General features: G+C 30.9%; 1 protein-coding gene across 9 annotated transcripts in view; it reads right to left on the bottom strand.

The window, feature by feature from the left end:
* The window catches only part of LOC132749123 (rap1 GTPase-activating protein 1-like), a 230,017-nt gene that overhangs the window by 28,932 nt on the left and 186,685 nt on the right, over window positions 1–14,400 (bottom strand). For 8 of the 9 annotated variants that reach the window (XM_060738809.1, XM_060738813.1, XM_060738811.1 and 5 more), the window contains 3 exons: window positions 12,694–12,784; window positions 8,165–8,248; window positions 2,839–2,922 (listed from right to left, as the gene is read on the bottom strand). In XM_060738809.1, the coding sequence (XP_060594792.1) occupies window positions 2,839–2,922; window positions 8,165–8,248; window positions 12,694–12,784 (259 nt within the window). The remainder of the gene's footprint in view (window positions 1–2,838; window positions 2,923–8,164; window positions 8,249–12,693; window positions 12,785–14,400) is intronic. The other variant, XM_060738812.1, reaches the window with a different exon arrangement.

A 14,400-nucleotide genomic window follows, 5' to 3' on the forward strand; every position in this document is an offset into this window, starting at 1 on the left:
CATTTTTATGCTATTTTTAAGCACTCCCTGTCTCCTTAATTCATGCAGAATGATGCTTCTACCTAATACAAGCATCAGACAGTGAAATACAATGTATCTTATATAAAAGCATCAGACAACATTTCCTAGAACAAATTTGATCCACTCATGTGGTATTGTCAATCTGTTTCATGCTGTTTAATTATAACCTTGCTGGGTAAAATATAGCTCTCTCTTCTACACCAGCAGAGATCTCTGTCACACTTTGTCTTTTATTACTTACTTTTACTATCAGTGTTTCTTACCAACTACCAGCTAGGGATAACAAGTTTGGTACTGTATAATCTTTCTACAAAATTATCACAAAAAGCTTTAACATCAAGACATACAAATTTGTTTTCTTCTTCCTTTTGTTGTGTATTTAAGAAATATTAATCCCCAAACATTTTATCGCTAAATCAAATCACTGCTTGGAATTTAGAATTATATCAATTATATCACAAGGGCTTCAGCTCATTAGTGATATATGATATAATGCTGTACATCCAAATATGAATTAGTGATTTTATAAATCGATAAAATTACTGCTTGAGATATATTATTTCAATTGTAACACATCAACAAGTAAATGCTGTCATACTTGACACAAAGCTTAATTTGTGCCTGATTTGTTTATGTACATTGCGTTTATAGAGCTGGTGGTGGAAGACACCAAGGCTCTTCCCTGGAGTATTGAAGACTTTGTGTCAGTGTGCAAGTCTTCAACCTACCATTATTTGACAGCTTACTCGACCAAGCTTGGTACAGCAAAGATTTGAAGTCTGAGATGTAAACAACTTGTTTAAACAGGCATCCTGCATTCTCATCATTTTTTTAACATTTTCAAAAGAAATCATTTTATTATTCCTCATAGTCCCTTACATTACTAGAAAAACAATTTTTAACACACTTTTGAAAATGCTTCAAAATTTGAAAAAATAAATATATACTCAATTAAATATTTTTTTCTTATTTCTACAATAGACATTAAGTCACATTGAATTATAAATTTTTAATAATTCAAACTATCATGACAATTTCCTTATAAGAAAGATCACTTATTAATGTCTTTGATGAGAAGTTGTTTAATTTCTTAGCAATGTTTCTTTTTAATATTCTTAAAAATAAAATAGCTGGGATTTTTTTAAAAAAATACCATGACTACATTTTATTAAAAAAAGCAAATAAATATAAGACAAAAAGTACACGTTATTTCTTAATGACACGTGATATTTCAATCTTCCTGTTATTTAATTAAAAGCAAAAGGTTTAATGTTACTATCTATAGTATTAAACTACCAGTGTTCAAAAATAAATTGTAAATTTTAATATTAGTTCCTGTGTTCACTTCAAAGAGGTATCAGTGCTGTATATATAAACGACAAATTTATCAACAACAAAAGTATAAATAACAACAACAATTGCAATAATAACAGAACTAAAAAGCAGCTAAATATGAAAACTCTGTGATTTCTGTCTACTACTCCGAGTACTTGAAATCATTTCACTACAGACATTTGCTACTGGAAATAAAAAAAAAACAAGATTTTTCAAGGACAAATGAGAAAAAATTTCAAAATTTAAAGACCAGAAAAACTGAACTTTTGAAGGAAAAAAACACCCTTTTCCTTAAAACTAAGAAATGTGTTTTTATGTTGACTATAAACATAAAGAAATTGTGAAAATCAGTCATTATTACAAATAAAATTTGATTTCTATAAGAAAATTAATAACATCATCAGAATGCTGATATTTTAGATACCACATTTTTTCTGTCACCTATAGCTGGAACAATTGTAAGTGGAAATGTTGGTTATGAGATTAGGTGCTAGTTCAACATAAAAACACTGTTAAAGTGGACTAGCTAATTTAAACTAGGTTAAAAGAAACCATTTTCAAAAATATCAAATAAATAAATTCAAAAATTGCAAGAAATTGTAGCAACAATGGCTGCAAGTTTAGTCTTACTTTTCTCATAAAATAAGATGAAAGTTCCTATGTTCTCAAAGATTTTAGCAACAATGGCTGCAATTTAAAGTCCTAAAGCTCTCATTTAATAATGCTCCCTTAAATTTCAGCAACAATTATATATGACAGGCTGAAATTTAAAGTCCTAATTGTTTTATTTTCAGGACATTTTAACATTGATAAAAAGTTAAATAGTATAACTTAGGTTCTAATTACAATTACTCTGGATGGGAGTAAGATAGTTGACGATGGCTCTGAGTAAAACATTCCAGTGATTTGTAGGTATTAATTGTTCTGAAATTCGTTCCACAAGTTAACAATTCTAATGGAGAAAAAGTTTTTATGTAGTAAAAGTCCATTACTTAATAAGAAACTTGAGCAATGATGGCTGCCATTTAATATCCTTTATGTAACAATTTAAAGTCAAATTTAAGCAAACAAAATGTCCTAAAGGTTCTCATGAGAATTTAGCAAACTATGACCAGAAGTTGTATACAAATCATGGAAAATATATAATAGGTGAAATAATGAAATACCTCATTCAGTCTCACACATTGAAAATCCATACTGATCATGCTGACATAATGATGGAGCAAAAAACTAAACATGATCATAAATTCTCTATATATAAATGGCAGGTACAACATATAAATCACAATATCAATATAGGTGTGGTAACTGAACATACTGAGCAAATGTCACCATGTGAATGGACTTAGATTAAACAAACTAAGAAGCACAGTGAATTGTGTGTTTTAAGTTAGTTTATCACAACATAATAACATGGGTGGGGTTAAAATAAACCTTTCACAACAATATTACAAACTATAGGTGAGCTACGTGTTGGCAGACCTGTAAAGCAAGTGGTAATGAGCACCTCTGATCCTCATAGCGTCTACTCTGATACTTCAAAAGCATATCATAGAAATCAGGGCCCTGAATATATGGAAAATTATTTATGACAACACAATTACTTTGCATGAATGTTAATACATGCATTACATAATGTTTTAAAACACTCTATATTTGAATTATGAAAAAAAAACAATGACAAAAACCTTCATGTCATACTTCAGATACTCACAATTATCATACTATTTCAAACATTCATAATTATCATACAATTTCGAACATTCATAATTATCATACTATTTCAAACATTCATAATTATCATACAATTTCGAACATTCATAATTATCATACTATTTCAAACACTCACAATGATCATACTATTTCATTCACTTACAATTATCATACTTATAATTTCATTCACTCACAGTGATCATACTATTTCATTCACTTACAATTATCATACTTATAATTTCATTCACTTACAATTATCATACTATTTCATTCACTCACAATTATCATACTATTTCATTCACTTACAATTATCATACTATTTCAAACACTCACAATTATCATACTATTTCATTCACTTACAATGATCATACTATTTCAAACACTCACAATTATCATACTATTTCATTCACTTACAATTATCATACTATTTCATTCACTCACAATGATCATACTATTTCATTCACTTACAATTATCATACTATTTCAAACACTCACAATTATCATACTATTTCATTCACTTACAATGATCATACTATTTCAAACACTCACAATGATCATACTATTTCAAACACTCACTATGATCATACTATTTCATTCACTCACAATTATCATACTATTTCAAACACTCACAATGATCATACTTTTTCAAACACTCACTATGATCATACTATTTCTTTCACTCACAATTATCATATTATTTCAAACATTCATAATTATTATACTACTTCAAACACTCACAATTATCATACTATTTCATTCACTCATAATTATCATACTATTTCAAACACTCACAATGATCATACTTTTTCAAACACTCACTATGATCATACTATTTCTTTCACTCACAATTATCATACTATTTCAAACATTCATAATTATCATACTATTTCAAACACTTACAATTATCATACTATTTCATTCACTTACAATTATCATACTATTTCAAACACTCACAATGATCATACTACATGTATTTCAAACACTCACAAGTACATCAGCCATAAACACATTTACAAATCAATTAACACTCAAATTCATCACAATAATATAGAACATTGACAATAATTATAATAACATAATTATAATGTTAGTAAAACTAGTTCTACTTACAAATGATAACAGTATAATATTATTAGAGCAAAAACTGATATTTTTATTACCTGAAAAAATAACTTTTAAATGCTATTTTCAGGTATAGATAAACAAATACCATTTTACCATATAAAGCATTTGGTTTCAAGTTTCTTTAGTTTTGTTCAACAAAAGCAGTTTTTAGATGGATACAATTATGACAAATTAGGAACACCAGGATTTTGTAACAATACAAATGAACATCGGAGTGGTTTATAATTGTAATATTTCTCCCCAGCAATCATTAATATTTCTTAATATAGATATCTTTCCACTCCCTATCCCTGGTACCATAATTAAATTCCACAAGGCACTACACTGATTAGAGATTATCACTGAATCAACTGGTACATCTACTGTACCACAAACATGGGAGGAAAACAACACAGCTATTGCTGTTGGCACGCTTGACTTTTCATTAGTTTGAAGTAAAATAAGAAAAATACTGAAATTTTATATTAATTTCACACTTAACTATATCATAAAGTATGATTTTTGCTGAAGCTACGGATAAGATGAAAATTGTGACCATATTGTCATGTATCAAAGCAACAAAAAACAAGAGCTACCACTTGGAGGAGGCAACGCTCGACTTTTTTACTTTTTCTAAAAGCAAACAAATAAAATAATGATTTAAACAAATCAATAAAAAAAGAAAATTATTGAAAAAAAATTTAGTCACGACCAAATATGAATCATTTCCATAAATAAATGACAAATTTGAAAAAATATAAGCATGTAAGCAAAATTCAAGCATCTAACCTTGATGGTCAAGGTCATTCAAAGGTCAAGGTCATACCTAAATTATTCAACATGTACATTTGGTCACAAGTGTTGTTTTGTCCACATATGAATCAAATCCGTACATAAATAACAAAAAAAAATTATGACAATTTAACCAAAATTCAATAATTTGACCTTGACAGTAAAGGTCAGCAAAGCTCAATGTCAAGGTCAATTCAACATTTTAGAAGGTCTTGTCCAAAAGGTTGTTTTGTCCAAGTCTGAAGATAATCCATTGATTAATTACCAAGCTACATCCAATTATAGAAACAAGGAACATCGCAATGCGATGCAACCAGGTTTTCAGCAAAATATTTCACAGAAGCTTTGTCATGAAGGGGCATTTGTTTTTAATTCAACTTTTAGGAGGAATTATGGCTTTTTTAGTATTCCTCAAACAAAAATGATTGAGAAATTTTATGTTGTCTATTCGCCTTTTTTTCCCAAATGTTTTAGAAAGGTAAACAGTACTTTATTTTTGCTTAATTTGTGCATTTTTGCGTCTCTTGTCATTTTCTTTTGTCAACAATATTGGCGTGTGGTGTTTTGTGCGATATCAAGAAAAGTATGTTCACAATTTAAAAAAAAACTTGAATGATGTCTTGGAAGAAACATGGGAATTTAGTGAGCGCCAGGGCACTTGATGACAAAGCTTCTGTGAAAGTTTGGTCAAAATCCATTGAGAAATGTAGGAGAAGTTGCGCACTGTAGAAATTGTTCACTATAATATTCTGTATAAGGAAAAAATATACAAAGGGCCATAATTCGGTCAAATATTATCCAAACACAAAACCCCGACAATATGTGCCAGGCACTTGATAACAAAGCTTCTAAGAAAGTTTGGTCAAAATCCGTTGAGAAATGTAAGAGGAGTTGAGCACAGAAGAAATTGTTCTCTATATATTCTGTATAAGGAAAATATATACAAAGGGCCATAATTCGGTCAAATATTATCCAATCACAAAACCCCGACAATATGTGCCAGGCACTTGATAACAAAGCTTCTAAGAAAGTTTGGTCAAAATCCGTTGAGAAATGTAGGAGGAGTTGCGCACAGAAGAAATTGTTCACTATATATTCTATATAAGGAAAAAAAACAAAGGGCCATAATTAGGTCAAATATATACCAATTGCAAAACCCTGGCAATATGTGTCAGGGCACTTGATGACAAAGCTTCTGAGAAAGTTTGGTCAAAATCCGTTGTGAAATGTAGGAGGAGTTGCGCACAGAAGAAATTGTTCACTATATATTCTATATAAGGAAAAAAAACAAAGGGCCATAATTAGGTCAAATATATACCAATTGCAAAACCCTGGCAATATGTGTCAGGGCACTTGATGACAAGGCTTCTGAGGAAGTTTGGTCAAAATCTGTTGAGAAATGTAGGAGGAGTTGCGCACAGAAGAAATTGTTTACTATATATTCTATATAAGGAAAAAAAACAAAGGGCCATAATTAGGTCAAATATATACCAATTGCAAAACCCTGGCAATATGTGTCATGGCACTTGATGACAAAGCTTCTGAGAAAGTTTGGTCAAAATCTGTTGAGAAATGTAGGAGGAGTTGCGCACAGAAGAAATTGTTTACTATATATTCTATATAAGGAAAAAAAAACAAAGGGCCATAATTAGGTCAAATATATACCAATTGCAAAACCCTGGCAATATGTGTCAGGGCACTTGATGACAAAGCTTCTGAGAAAGTTTGGTCAAAATCCGTTGTGAAATGTAGGAGGAGTTGCGCACAGAAGAAATTGTTCACAATATATTCTATATAAGGAAAAAAAACAAAGGGCCATAATTAGGTCAAATATATACCAATTGCAAAACCCTGGCAATATGTGTCAGGGCACTTGATGACAAAGCTTCTGAGAAAGTTTGGTCAAAATCTGTTGAGAAATGTAGGAGTTGCGCACAGAAGAAATTGTTCACTATATATTCTATATAAGGGAAAAAAACAAAGGGCCATAATTAGGTCAAATATTATCTAATCGCAAAACCCGACAATATGCGCCAGGGCACTTGATGACAAAGCTTCTGTGAAAGTTTGGTCAAAATCCGTTGAGAAATGTAGGAGGAGTTGCGCACAGAAGAAATTGTTTACGCCCGCCCACCCGCCCGTCCGCCCGCCCGCCCGCCCGCCCGCCCGCCGACATACCTCAATCTAATAACCAGTTTTTTCCTTCGGAAAACCTGGTTAAAAATCAGTGAAAATTACCTTCAAGGTAAATGCCATGAATAAGCCTGTAAAGCACATTTTGAGTTTCATATAAATGAAGGTCTTATCCTAAAGAAAGTTGTGTCTTACTATGAAGTCAATCCATTCATTAATAACAAAGTTATATCCAGTTACAGCAATAAAAAAAAATCAATAATTTGACCTTCAAGGTCCAGGTCATTTATGAGTGAAGTTCAAGGTCTGTCTGAAGGTCTATCCTAAAAGATTGTTGTGATCAAGTTTGAAGTTCAAATTAGCTACTTATGCAAAATTTAGACATTTGATCTTGAAGGTCAAGGTCATCTATGAATGAAGGTCAAGTTTAGTCTGGTCTACTTGAAGGTCTTGTCCAAAGGATTGTTGTGGCCAAGTATGAAAGACAATACAACAACAACTTAAAAGAGTTATGACCAAAGATAAAGTTTTCAGACGACAAAGGCAACAGGAATGCTGCCAGGACTGTTACAATATTGAAAAAAATCGAGCTAAAAACTGTTGAAGAAAGAAATATTTATGGCTTTCATTAAACCTTTGGGTATTTCAAGGGCAATAACTCTCCTATTACTCCTTGATTACATTTCAGACTCCATACCATTCGTTGTTTTCAATTTTTTTTTATTGAAATCCCTTAAACATGAATGAGCTGTCCCAAATTCAAAGCAGGGTAAATCCGTTGCATAAATTCATCAGGTTTAGGAACTTCAAGATGCTAAAATTTATTAGGCAACTTAGAGTAGTATAGTGACAATTTCAAGTTCCAAGTAGAAGGGTTTTTTTTTTACATACAAGGGAGCAACTGTAATGTTGCCATTATAAAAGGAGCACACACTCTTCCTGCACATAAATAACATAGCCATGCAGCAACTTCAACTTCCAAATGCCTCACAGCAAATACTATCTTGCTTGATATATGGTTAAAGTAAGTCTTTCTTAAAAACAGAAGTGTAAGACAATTTCTCACCTTAGAAAATGAAGAAATATCACAGCGCTGATCTTCTATTCTGTTATCTTGAAGTCGGATTATCAAGTCAATGAAATCTGGACCCTGAATAAGTAAAATGTCATCATCTATTTATAAAAGGATAGCTGTGCAGTCTGCCAGTCCAACAAACATAAATATATAACATATAGGACACAATACCCTCTCAGAAGGTTTTTCCTTCCTTTTTTCTTTCTCTTGGGGAGTGGATTGAATTCAAGCAAATCATACAGTAAGGTTCTATGGAAACATTGCAGCTTGAAGGATTTTTTGTCTTACCAATATTGTTATGACCATTAGGCAACTTTTCAGCTTAACTGGTGAAGAAAAATCTCAGGTGCCCCTGTGTGCATCATTTCAGGCATGAGCATGTACCCATGTAAAACCACCAGCGTTCTGTAAGCTAGCTGGAAAGCTCCGTCATATGAAAAAATCCAAGGTTGCTAGTGCCTTTTACTGATGGAGGAACTCCTCCATATATCAGACATACATCTGAACCACTAATCAGCTGTTAGCAAGTTTGATAGTTTCCTCAGGCCCACAATTTACAGATAACAATGTCCCCTAGCGTAATTCAAAGCCACAGCAGTGAGAGGCAGGTGTTTTAAAGTTGATCATCTTACCACTAAGCCATAAAATCAGCCTATCACTAGACAGCAGAGGATAATCTCTGGGCCTATGTCTTATTACTCTAAACAAAATATAACCTTGATGAGCGAAACATAAAAAGATTTTAAATGAAATGATTACAAAACTAATAAAGCTCTGCATAATTTGATTGAACATTGAATATATAATAAAATAAAAGCTCACACAATGGAGAATACCACTGTCACAATGTCATATAACTAATTGTTTGGAGTTGCTTATATATCAATTAAAAAATGCTGTTAACTTCAAATAAATCATTGTCATTTGACTGTAATAAACAAAATGTAAATTCATTTTTTATTGTTGTAATTATATAATAATGGTAAGTTGTATTTACTTACTGTGGACATTAAATAAGTTAAATCCCACTGAAAAGCTAACTGATATATCACAAACTTTTATCTTTTTAAAAGATAAAATAATATTCTAGCACATGGACAATGGTCAATAATAGAAATCGGTTATGGGCGGGGAGGTGACATTTCCCGACATAGTGTAAATGGCAGTTGTATACTTCACCTACTGTGGAATTCCGTCATAGACAACCATCACAAATAAACAATCATGCTCACATATAATTATTGTACAATATCTGGTACATTTCATTGACAAAGTTCTGTAAATTGTGATGATAGAACAAACACTGCACAGTTTCAAGAATTTTGAAAAAAAATCATATCAGAATAAGAATCCAAATTAAAACTCTTCACAATTTTCAATTCATAATGTCTAATTTGAGTGCAAGAAGTTAAAATAAAATTAACATATAAATAAACATACTTAATTTACCAAAGGTAACTCAATTTAGTAAATACTCAAATACCATTTAGACATACATTTACACAGACAGTTACTCAAAATTAAATCAAACAAAGCAGCAAATCAGGCAAAAGATAATTCATAATTCATAGAATATTTCTTTCTTGCTTGGAAACTTGTATACATGACATGTAATTCAACCTATAACATGTCAAAGTGTAAATAATGTACATGTTACAGTTTATGACATGTCAAAGTGTAAATAATGTATATGTTACAGTTTATGACATGTCAAAGTGTAAATTATGTACATGTTACAGTTTATGACATGTCAAAGTGTAAATAATGTACATGTTACAGTTTATGACTTGTCAAAGTGTAAATAATGTACATGTTACAGTTTAGGTCTTGTCAAAGTGTAAATAATGTACATGTTACAGTTTATGTCTTGTCAAAGTGTAAATTATGTATATGTTACAGTTTAGGTCTTGTCAAAGTGTAAATCATGTATATGTTACAGTTTAGGTCTTGTCAAAGTGTAAATCATGTACATGTTACAGTTCAGGTCTTGTCAAAGTGTAAATAATGTACATGTTACAGTTTAGGTCTTGTCAAAGTGTAAATAATGTACATGTTACAGTTTAGGTCTTGTCAAAGTGTAAATAATGTACATGTTACAGTTTATGACATGTCAAAGTGTAAATTATGTATATGTTACAGTTTATGACATGTCAAAGTGTAAATCATGTATATGTTACAGTTTAGGTCTTGTCAAAGTGTAAATCATGTATATGTTACAGTTTAGGTCTTGTCAAAGTGTAAATCATGTACATGTTACAGTTCAGGTCTTGTCAAAGTGTAAATCATGTACATGTTACAGTTTAGGTCTTGTCAAAGGTAAATTATGTATATGTTACAGTTTATGACTTGTCAAAGGTAAATCATGTACATGTTACAGTTTAGGTCTTGTCAAAGTGTAAATCATGTACATGTTACAGTTTAGGTCTTGTCAAAGTGTAAATCATGTATATGTTACAATTTATGACTTGTCAAAGGTAAATCATGTACATGTTACAGTTAAGGTCTTGTCAAAGTGTAAATCATGTAAATGTTACAGTTTATGACTTGTCAAAGTGTAAATTATGTACATGTTACAGTTTAAGTCTTGTCAAAGGTAAATCATGTACATGTTACAGTTTAGGTCTTGTCAAAGTGTAAATCATGTACATGTTACAGTTTAGGTCTTGTCAAAGGTAAATTATGTATATGTTACAGTTTAGGTCTTGTCAAAGGTAAATTATGTATATGTTACAGTTTAGGTCTTGTCAAAGTGTAAATCATGTACATGTATATGTAACAGTTTAGGTCTTGTCAAAGTGTAAATTATGTACATGTATATGTTACAGTTTAGGTCTTGTCAAAGTGTAAATCATGTACATGTTACAGTTTATGACTTGTCAAAGTGTAAATAATGTACATGTTACAGTTTAGGTCTTGTCAAAGTGTAAATAATGTACATGTTACAGTTTAGGTCTTGTCAAAGTGTAAATAATGTACATGTTACAGTTTAGGTCTTGTCAAAGTGTAAATAATGTACATGTTACAGTTTAGGTCTTGTCAAAGTGTAAATCATGTACATGTTACAGTTTAGGTCTTGTCAAAGTGTAAATAATGTACATGCAACAACCTTTAACTTGCAAAGTGTAAATAATGTACATGTTACAGTTTAGGTCTTGTCAAAGTGTAAATAATGTACATGCAACAACCTTTAACTTGCAAAGTGTAAATCATGTACATGTTACAGTTTAGGTCTTGTTAAAATGTGTAAATAATGTACATGTTACAGTTTAGGTCTTGTCAAAGTGTAAATAATGTACATGCAACAACCTTTAACTTGCAAAGTGTAAATCATGTACATGTTACAGTTTAGGTCTTGTCAAAGTGTAAATAATGTACATGCAACAACCTTTAACTTGCAAAGTGTAAATCATGTACATGTTACAGTTTATGACTTGGCAAAGTGTAAATCATGTACATGTTACAGTTTATGACTTGGCAAAGTGTAAATCATGTACATGTTACAGTTTATGACTTGTCAAAGTGTAAATCATGTACATGCAACAACCTTTAACTTGCAAAGTGTAAATCATGTACATGTTACAGTTTATGACTAATGTCAAAGTGTAAATCATGTACATGCAACAACCTTTAACTTGCAAAGTGTAAATCATGTACATGTTACAGTTTAGGTCTTGTCAAAGTGTAAATCATGTACATGTTACAGTTTAGGTCTTGTCAAAGTGTAAATAATGTACATGTTACAGTTTAGGTCTTGTCAAAGTGTAAATAATGTACATGCAACAACCTTTAACTTGCAAAGTGTAAATCATGTACATGTTACAGTTTAGGTCTTGTCAAAGTGTAAATAATGTACATGTTACAGTTTAGGTCTTGTCAAAGTGTAAATAATGTACATGCAACAACCTTTAACTTGCAAAGTGTAAATCATGTACATGTTACAGTTTAGGTCTTGTCAAAGTGTAAATAATGTACATGTTACAGTTTAGGTCTTGTCAAAGTGTAAATAATGTACATGCAACAACCTTTAACTTGCAAAGTGTAAATCATGTACATGTTACAGTTTAGGTCTTGTCAAAGTGTAAATCATGTACATTGCAACAACCTTTAACTTGCAAAGTGTAAATCATGTACATGTTACAGTTTAGGTCTTGTCAAAGTGTAAATCATGTACATGTTACAGTTTAGGTCTTGTCAAAGTGTAAATAATGTACATGTTACAGTTTAGGTCTTGTCAAGTGTAAATAATGTACATGCAACAACCTTTAACTTGCAAAGTGTAAATCATGTACATGTTACAGTTTAGGTCTTGTCAAAGTGTAAATAATGTACATGTTACAGTTTAGGTCTTGTCAAAGTGTAAATAATGTACATGCAACAACCTTTAACTTGCAAAGTGTAAATCATGTACATGTTACAGTTTATGACTAATGTCAAAGTGTAAATTATGTATATGTAACAGCCCATTAACTAATGTAATGATGAAACAACAACAGACCCTCACTATATTGTAAATTACTTACTGCAGGTTTTCGAGCTTTATCCTCCATCTTGGACTTTGGAGTTGGTGGGAAATGAGATTCACAGTACAACTGCCCATCCATGTTCTGTTTTCTGAAAATATAAAAAGGAAACATTTAAAGCAAATATGACTTTATTTTTATATATAATATTAACACTAGCAATTTATCTAACATATTACCCAAAACAGCATTTTATCCATCATATAATAGTCCATTCCAAAAGCAGTCAATTTTACAATTAACATCTTATTGATATTTACTCCTTTAAATGTCAAATATCTAGAAAGTCCAAATATTTCACATTTATTTTCTAGGAAATTTATGACAGAAAATGAACATACTGAGCTATAAGTTTTTTTTATATAAGGCTTAAGGATGACTTTGAAACAAATAAAATGTAAAAGTGCTTAAATAACATTTAGGCCTTTATACAACTGTAATTGATTAACTTGGAGGTGTTTTATTATCTTTCAATCTGTACAAAACCATTCATCATTTCTACAGAAAATTTAAAAATATGTTCTGACTGAATAGCCAACAGTGTAAAACATGATCCGGGGACAAGTATGTGCCAGCTGCTACACATGTTGTTGCCAGCAGCCTAAAAGAGCTTACAGGTATCATTTTAGACATGCTTTGTAATTAGTATAATGCTACGCCATCCTTATGTACATAAACATTTCTTTGGTTCTTCAGCAGCAAAACGTTTTATTCCATTAATTGTTCTTTCATACAAACAAATCAAACTCTTTTAACCCAGAAATTCATGCAAAAAATAAATAACAACAGCACAAAGTTAAAAGTCTTTTTAAGATTTCTGACAAAACAAAGGTTATTTTTTGTGGAAATAATTCTAAGCTCTAATACTTAATACATGTATATTTGTCAGTGGGATTTTCTAGAGCCCCATGTTGTTTCTATTTGTAATATTGTCAAAGAACATCTGTGTCTTTGGTGTTTTAATGAAATATCTTACTGTGTAACATTGTATAACATCTTTATATCCCTTAATTATTGTCATCTATAGTGAAGAATGTCTTCCTACAAGGATCAACAGTGGGGAGTTGTAGTCTTATATTTCTCTGAGACTGCCTATTATAACCGTTGTATGATTTCAACTTCTAGTCCAGTACAGATATATAAGATGATGTACTGGCAACCCAAGATGATAATTAACAGGGTATAAGTAAAAAGATTCCTGATACTGTCAAACTAAAAGCTTTCTTTGTTAAATCATTATAATCTAAGTTATCAACATCATTATTATTTCCCCCTACTTTATCCAGTCTGACCAATAGAATGGACAGAATTAATATGTCTGGAAACAACTATCAACGGTATTTCCTGGCTTTTTCCATCTATGATTGATCCAGTCTCTTCTTTTTTAAAACATTTATTCTAGCAGATAATATGTTCTCTCAATGCAGTATTGTATTTTATGCAGATATTTAAATAAAACAGCTCTACCAAAAAGTATTTGAAAGGAAAATTCAACATGCTGTGTTCAGATCTTTTTTTCATCAAATACGCTGAAAATATCTTATTGTAATCTGGTGACTGTAACAGGATGACAAGATTTATGTAGCAATTTTATTACATTGGAGGCAAAAAGACATCCTCAAATTACTCTAAATTTGGAGTGAATATCAAAGATGTAACCAAGAAATTCAGAGTCAAAATTAAACATCGACAATACTGAACAAATAT

Source organism: Ruditapes philippinarum, unplaced genomic scaffold (assembly GCF_026571515.1).
Source record: "Ruditapes philippinarum isolate M1 unplaced genomic scaffold, ASM2657151v2 ctg249_1_1_1_1, whole genome shotgun sequence".
Taxonomy (NCBI): domain Eukaryota; kingdom Metazoa; phylum Mollusca; class Bivalvia; order Venerida; family Veneridae; genus Ruditapes; species Ruditapes philippinarum.